This window comes from Setaria italica, chromosome VII, assembly GCF_000263155.2.
Source record: "Setaria italica strain Yugu1 chromosome VII, Setaria_italica_v2.0, whole genome shotgun sequence".
In the NCBI taxonomy this organism is placed as follows: domain Eukaryota; kingdom Viridiplantae; phylum Streptophyta; class Magnoliopsida; order Poales; family Poaceae; genus Setaria; species Setaria italica.
Window position 1 is genome coordinate 20,095,904 of NC_028456.1, and position 7,821 is coordinate 20,103,724.

Here is a 7,821-nt window from a genome sequence, read left to right on the forward strand (position 1 = left end):
CTCCCCGCCACCACCGCTTCTTCCCCGCCCGGCGGTGCCGGCTCCTCCCCGCGCACCGGCGGCGACCGAGGGAGGCGCGTGGGCGAGCGCGAGACGAAGCCGCACGGCATCCATTTGGGTCCGCGCGGTCCGTCCATTTTGGAGGAATCCGCTCGACCCGGATCAAGTGGGAATATTCCCGTTCCACATCGTTTTTCAACCAAACGTGGGATGAAGGGGGTCGAACCCGTTCCGACCCAGTCCAACCCAGTATCCAAACACACCCCTGAAGTCCCACTTCACGAGGAATTGAGCAGCAGTGAAAAAATAATGAAAAGAATTATTTTCAAACATTAACTGATCCTACGGCCCAACACGAGCCCAGGCCGACTTGGGCTTCATTTACTGGCCCGATGGGGCTATTGGCGGGCCTGGAATCTAATAATTTTAGTTCGGCCTGAAAAAAAAAGTTCGGCACTTCTCCGAGCCCGGTCTGCTCCGACCTCCGACGGTCCGACCTCGCACTCCAACGCCACTCCGGACCCGTCGTCGTCCTGCGGTCCTGCTTGGCGCCTGCGGGTGCGGGATCCCAACGCCCGTCGCCCGCCGGCCGCTGTCGCCCCCGGCTGCCCGCGGCATCCCAAGGCCGCGTAACGGACTGAGGTGACTGGGAGCCGCCCTCCAGAGAAATCACCGCCTTCACCCTGCGGGGAGCCGGTTGCAAGGTAAGCCTGCCTGCAGGCCTCCTATATGGCTGTATGCGCCGTGATGCTATATGGAATAAGGTGGGAATTGGACCGGTATATTTGCCGTGTGGTGTGACGCGCTTCATGATTGCATATTGTTTATGCCTCCAGATCTGGTTCTTGTGCCATCACATCAGATGAACCTTGTTGCATTTCTAGGAAATCTGTATTTGCTACCCTCGACATTGTTCTTCGCTATGGCAATCTTTCCTGTAGCAATATATTATCTCGGAAATGTGAAGTCTGTGGTGTGCTACCCAACCAATGTTCGCAAATGTTGCTCTAATGCTCTTGCTAGAAATTGCATTTGTTACCTTGGATGTGTGTATGTATATGCCGTGTGATGCTGCATTGTGCTTACAAACTAAGAGGTTTTCTTAATAAAAACCGCTGCCCGTCTAACCAATGTCTCACTGAATTAAGTTTTGCTGGAGATGATATAATGGATTTTAACTTTTATCTTTCCGGCATCATAAAATGTATTCAATGAGAAGCTGCTCAGAGATATAGACATTTTTAAAAAAAAATGAAACAAAGCTTGGGAGAACAATTATTTTCAGGTTCTTGTCCATATTGAATCATTGGACCTGAACTTTGAGGATCAATTATGCATTTGGCTGCATATTAGCAAAAGGAATTGTCCTTTGAAAGAAAAAGGCAGCAACACTGAAATAACTTTTTAAGAATGAGTTCCTTACTAGTTTGTATCAATCTTGAAGTCCAAGTCACAAAGGGGATCTGAATTGGAATTTGTTTCCACTCAGGAGTATGAGTTCCTTACAAGTTGCATGTTACTGTTTCTCCTATCAATCCATTTACAGGCTCTGGATTTTTCTCTGCAGCTGATACAGGAAATTTACCTTTATCTCTACCCCACCCTTTGTGATTATGGCACTAGCAGCTATCTACAGCCTTTTCATCATTAATAAGTCTGGTGGCCTTATATACTACAAGGTATATTCCTGGGTTCCCGGTCTCTTCTTTCCTCTTTAAGCTATACCTGTAATATGAAGAACCTGCACGTCTCTCCAGGACTATTGTTCAGCAGGGAGGATGGACACCAATGACAGTCTTAGATTGGCAAGTCTTTGGCATTCAATGCACGCTATCTCCCAGCAGCTCTCCCCTATCCCTGGCTGTACAGGCATTGACCTCCTACAAGCCCACAACTTCAATCTCCACTGCTTCCAATCTCTCACAGGTATGTAAACTTCTTGATAAATGATAAATCTGTTCTTCATCTTATAGTTCTGAACTTCAGTGTGGATTACACTTATTGGACCAATTCAGTTTTACAGGTCTGGCTTAACTATACTTGGTCTCTGAACTTCTAAAAAAATACCCATTCTTATTCTGCATGTCAAGAGGATCCCATTATATTGCATATAGCCCAAAAGCATATGATTGTGTGCACACCATCTGCCCTGTAGCCTTTACGTGTGCGGGGATACCTCCATTATAGTGCTAGGTTAGATTGTAGAATTATAGCGCTAGGTTACTAGGTAGCAAAGTTCGCTAAACTCCATAGTGGCAATGTTTTGTAGCATATGAGGTATTTTTTAGGCAGTCTTTAGTATGTGAATGCTTATAGTAGAAAATGAAGATTTTGAAGCCTCTTATCTGTTCATTTGCAAAATTAATGTTGTTGGAACCGTGGATAATCATTTGGATTGCCGTGCAGCTAAAACACACCTTTGGTTTAGGGTGATTTATCTCTGGATCAAACTTAGGCTGTTAAATTTTTATTTGTTTGAGATTTATCTATATAATGATTTCAATATTAAGTTGCTCAAATTTTGGCCCAACACCCAGATTATCATGATCCCTGCCTTCCCCATATGGGCTATGGTGGTGTGTCTTCAATCACTGGGAACTGGGAAGCATGGATACACCACTTGCTGTTATCAGGCCCAGCTGCGCTCATATGTTATTGATTATTCAGCTAGTTACTGTCACATGCACCTGTGCTGTTACCGATCTGCTCTGATTGCTTCAGGGACAAAAATTTTCGTTGTATGTGAAACTGGCGCACAAAATATGGAGACTCTGCTGAAGGTGATATACGAGCTTTACACGGACTTTGTTCTGAAGAACCCGTTCTACGAGATGGAGATGCCGATTCGGTGTGAGCTGTTTGATCTCAACCTGGCTCAGGTGATCCAGAAAGACCGGGTTGCTCTTTTGGGTCGGTAAAACATGAACGCTGCAGTCCTAGTCCCATCCTATATATTGTAATTTCTTTTCCTTTCTATGAGACATTCTCATATTTGCTCAGCTGGAATTAAACTATACTTTCTACTGGTGTAATTTATAGCTTCAATAGTGTGTTGCTCACCTGTAATCTTTTTGATGTACCAGAATTTAGGGATTAGCATACAGAAAATGTAGCTGCAAATAGTTCCTCCATATCAATTTTTGCTCCTACATGTTTAGCTGTGATGAAAGGCTTGGCTGCTTGAGCATGCTCGCATGAGCAGCTAAGGAGCTATCTGTAGCGATCTTGCGGTTCATCTGTCATTGCATCTGCGTATCTTCTGTAGGAAAAGAACGGTGACGTCCCATCTATTGGTGCTTTCTGACTGGCAATATTACGCTTCTGCTTGTGATGATGATGCAACTGAAATTCTGAAGCCACCATCAACTTTCAGCGACATACAAGTTTGAAATGTTTTGAAATGCATTTGGCGTGATTGTATTCTCTTTCCATTGATTTCCAAAAATCACGGGCTCCAAGAGGTGAAGCTAAATATTATTATTTTCACAGCATTGAGAAACCAAATAACCAAATAAAATAGAGGAACAACACCTGCTCGCTTCAGAGCAAATCTAAGAATGCGTAAATGACATTTTTGCCAGACGCTGAACGACAAGTTCATGTCACAGTCACCGTTTCACAGCACGATGGCATCCAAGTCGAAAGGTTTCAACAATGACGTTTTCAATTTGTGATTTGCAACCACGTAAAAGAATCTTCTGAGCTAGCTTTCATGATAACACATTTAAGGAGGCTACAATGGACAATTGGAACGGCACTTGTCTGAGATAAAAAAGCAAATGGACGAATAACCTAGCTACAAAATCATAACTAGCCTCATCCCCACGCTGGAGTCACTATGTCAACTTTAAACACAAACCTAACCAGATAAAAGTTACAATGGATGATAGAATCTTTGACAGATGGAGGTTATGGCATCCAGACTTCCAGAGTAGATGTGCCAGCCAATCTACTCTTGTGGAGGAGGTCCCCGACCTCGGCCTCGGCCTCCACGCCCACGACCACGTCCACGACCCCTGCCTCTGCCACCTTCTGCAGTTAACAATGATTCAGTACTGGTTACATGGAAATTTTGCAGATAACCTGAAGAGTGAATAAATGAGGGTCCTAATTCAACAACTCAAAGATTAATCCCATAGTTGCTAAGCTATCTTGAGATATGGATAATGGAAAAGGTTTCCTGGAATCATGTTATAAGATCAATACTTTCTAAATTTAGTCAAAGCAGCTGCACTTACTTTCTAGGATACTACAGGAAGAGGAAGTAGAGTCAAACATAAATAGTAACAGAACACCAAAGTCAAATTTAAATAGAACTAACCATATCCTTGCATAGGTGGTGCATTATATCCATCATCATATCCACCAGCTTCTTCCATGGGATAACCATCACCACCATAACCCCTTCCTGGCCCAAAAGATCCACGCCTTCCCCGACCCCTCCCTCCTCTGCCACGATATCCACGTGGAGCCTCCTCTGGTTCACCAAATTCATCATCATAGTCTACTCCTCCATTGCTGAACCCTACACCACAATGATCCAATTGCAAAGTCAGAAATCAGAAATTAAAAGCAAGATCAAGCATAACTTGCAGAAACATACTGAAATGACAATAACCACCATATATATACCTCTTCCTCTGCCCCTTCCCCGACGACCACGTCCCCTTCCACGACCACTTGGAATGGCCTCTGCATCCTGATCGAACTCAGCGGCTGACCTGACCTGATCAGCTGGTATCGGTGGCTGGTAACTGCAAGAATACAAAGGAATGTTTGTGTCTTGAGTTTCACAAAGAGAGGAATGAAGCACTCCATATAATGAGAAATATCCTAACTGCTAAGTTTCTCTGAAGTAGACAACACATTACAAAGCAAAGCAATGCCATGAGTTTCTCTGAAGTAGGAAGAAGGCTGGTATTATGTTTGATGAGAAATATCTATCTCTATAACTATCATATACTGCAAAAACTGCATGCACTATCTTCTATGCTTATAGACAGAAAAAATAAACACAGAAAACTGAACAGCATTCATTGTAATAGTTCTGTATAGCCTTTACTGGAAGATAAATTGGACCATGGTCAAAACATCATGTGAAATACAACCCTCAAATTTTGAGCATACACAGAAAAGAAAAGGTTGTGGTTGTACATACCCAGGAGATGATGTATCCAGCTCCTTCTTTGACAATTTAATGGTAATCAAGGACACATGGCGAGTGGTCTCAAGACTGTAATGGAAACATGAAGGGGTCAGGTAAAAAAAAAAAGTCTATCTCTTCCAAAAACGTAATATATGAAAGCATTCTGTGCTCCTTACGTGACAAGGCCTTCTTCCAATGGCTCCCAAGTGTCAGTTATGTCAATGGACTCAATAGAGGTATTCTGATGGAGACCAGCAACCCTCCTCTGTTCAGGGATAGCACATATCAGTCAACAGTTCACATAACTACAAAGGGTATCATACATTAAAAAGTGGTCTTATTAAGTAGTAACTCCACCTTTAGAAGCTCCACAATGACGACTGTCTTGTTGATCGCCCTTCCCATAGCCTTGATGACAATTTCATCTGTTGCGTTGTCCTGCATTGGATGAGAACAAGAAACACCAAAACAGTGAACATTTGATTCTGGGCAAACAGCAGTAGGTGATTCAAGGTACAAGGATATTCCCCAACTGCCATCGTAAATTTTAAATCAAGCTACTAGCATGAGTCACAGGGCAAGATGTTTCACAAACCTCACCACAACTACAAGGAACCGAACTAAAATAAGAAACCTACAATAAAGATTCATTAATGAACAGTACCAATCTCCGCACCCATAGCAATCGATGCATGTGAAAATCCCATCACACATTACTCCACTAAACCCCAATTTAGTATCTTAAATTCTTAATTAGCAGTGGGTACCTAAAAGATGTATCTGGGTACAGAGACCCCTCACATGGACCATATGCGGGCAAACCAGTAACCCACTCCTGCCTAACACAATCTATCTAATAAAATAACAAATTTAGAGCACCCCACAACCAACGCCGGTTGCTAGTACTACTCGTACTTGCCTACGACCCTGGCCTCTCTATTGGGGGGGATAAGCGTAACCGCAATCTAGCCCTAGAACAGTGAAAAAAAATTCAAATTCGAAGGCCTAACCGCAGGAAGGCCATCGAGAACCTCCAAATTCGCGTCACCACAAAAGGCTTACCGAACCCACACCAAGCCCTAGCCAAAAACCCTTGGGAGAGGGGGCGCAAAACCGCAATTTTTTTTCCTTCCCCTCTGCCTAACGGGGAAGCAAGCGAGCAAGCTGAGAGGGGCAGCCGGGGCGAACCTGGAGCAGCGCGAGCGCGTAGGTGATGTAGTTGCGGGGCCGGCCCTGCGCCGTGATGCGGATCTCGTTGGCGCCGATGGCCGAGGACTCCTCCCGCGGCTTCTCCACCCTCTGGTACCGATCCATCGCCTCCCGACGACGACGACTCGGCTAGTCCCCGAGCAAGCGCGGACGCGGAAACCGCCCTCGCGAAGACGCGAAGTCGAAGGCGGCGTTGGGTGCTGCGGTTGCCGGGGGCGCGGGGTGCGTTGAACTCGTAGTGGTTTGGGTTGGAGGGGGTGGTGCCGCGGAGGTGGCGATTATAAGAGGGGGAGGTCAGGGGAGAAGAGAAGGGAAGAGGGGAGGAGGCCGACGCCGAGGTGGATAGGGTTTGCTTGCTGGGTCGGCCGGCTCGGTCCGAGCGGGTCCGACAGGGACACCGGCTGGGAGTCCGGGCCCGGCACGCTCGGACCGCGTGCGCTGCGCCTGCGCGCGCCGTTGGCGTTGGGTGTGTGGTGGGGGTGGCCGGCCGGATTTGGTTGGGCGCCTTGGTCTGGTCCGGTCGGATCCGTTGGGTGGGGGACTCTGCGGCAAGCCTGGCGCCCAGCGTCCTTGGAGGCTTGGACCGAGACTCCTGGTGGGGTGGGGGTCCGAGGCGGAGGGTAGGGCGGATCTGGAACCCGGTGGACGGAGATTGTTGTTCACTTTGCTTATTTTTACCACGTATCACATCTAATATTTAGATACTAATTAGGAGTATTAAACGTAGATTATTTACAAAATCCATTACATAAGTGGAGACTAAACGGCGAGACGAATCTATTAAGCCTAATTAATCCATCATTAGCAAATATTTACTGTAGCAACATATTGTCAAATCATGGTTGGCTTAATAGATTCGTCTCGCCGTTTAGCCTCCACTTATGTAATGGGTTTGTAAATAGTATATGTTAATACTTCTAATTAATATCTAAACATTCGATGTGACGGGTGACCAAGTCTAAGGTTGTCGTGTTGAACAAAACAAAGGTCGATCATGGAGGCTGGAGTGGAGGGGGTGGTCGGTCGGTGCACCTTCACGGCGAGGACCTCCTGTATGACTGACGCGTCCTTGGAGATGCCGCTGATGACCTCAGAGGCGGCACCGTCGCCGGAGTCGGAGAAGCCGGGCTCCTGCCTCAGCATGGCCTGCAGGTACAGGCGCCTGATCCGCCGCACCCTGCCGCTCGCTCGTCCGGCTCCAGCAGTACGCCAGTACCCTTCAGCATCCATTGAATCACCAAAAACAGGCGTGTGAGCAGGGGCAGGAGCACCCGTCCGCGACGGCCCCGAGCGTGCCCAGGGCCATGAGCACCACGTCCGCCGGTACGCGAACACGAAGCCGCTCGTCATCGTCGTCTTCTCGCTCTGTACGTTCGCGAGCGAGGGTGACTAGGTGACCTTTTCAAAAAAAAGAAGGTGACTAGGTGAAGGTGAGTGAGCTAGTACGTTGAGCCCTGTGTGTGTGG

The 7,821-nt window shown here is 46.7% G+C and overlaps 2 protein-coding genes across 5 annotated transcripts; one reads left to right on the plus strand and one right to left on the minus strand.

Annotated features, from left to right (window-relative positions):
- Window positions 1–474: 474 nt before the first annotated feature.
- LOC101752919 (trafficking protein particle complex subunit 4) lies at window positions 475–3,151 on the plus strand. Of its 4 annotated transcripts, none has more exons than XR_001164447.2 (4): window positions 475–704; window positions 1,568–1,679; window positions 1,758–1,926; window positions 2,538–3,151. XR_001164447.2 is itself a non-coding variant. In XM_004975560.2 (4 exons), exons 2-4 carry the CDS (start codon window positions 1,614–1,616, stop codon window positions 2,916–2,918), a joined length of 432 nt encoding a protein of 143 aa, XP_004975617.1. In that variant the 5' UTR covers window positions 475–704; window positions 1,568–1,613; the 3' UTR covers window positions 2,919–3,151. The 4 variants fall into 4 exon arrangements, 3 of the variants coding, with proteins under 3 accessions (XP_004975617.1, XP_022683717.1, XP_022683718.1); XM_004975560.2 differs by having other exon boundaries at window positions 2,722–3,151; XM_022827982.1 differs by having other exon boundaries at window positions 1,771–1,926.
- A 489-nt stretch (window positions 3,152–3,640) lies between these two features.
- Window positions 3,641–6,671, minus strand: LOC101753328 (heterogeneous nuclear ribonucleoprotein A3 homolog 1). The gene is made up of 7 exons (XM_004975561.3): window positions 6,335–6,671; window positions 5,504–5,584; window positions 5,323–5,411; window positions 5,159–5,233; window positions 4,633–4,754; window positions 4,322–4,525; window positions 3,641–4,032 (listed from the first exon to the last, which is right to left on the minus strand). The coding sequence occupies exons 1-7, from the start codon at window positions 6,458–6,460 to the stop codon at window positions 3,950–3,952; spliced, it is 780 nt and encodes a 259-aa protein (XP_004975618.1). The 5' UTR covers window positions 6,461–6,671; the 3' UTR covers window positions 3,641–3,949.
- Between the last annotated feature and the right edge of the window lie 1,150 nt (window positions 6,672–7,821).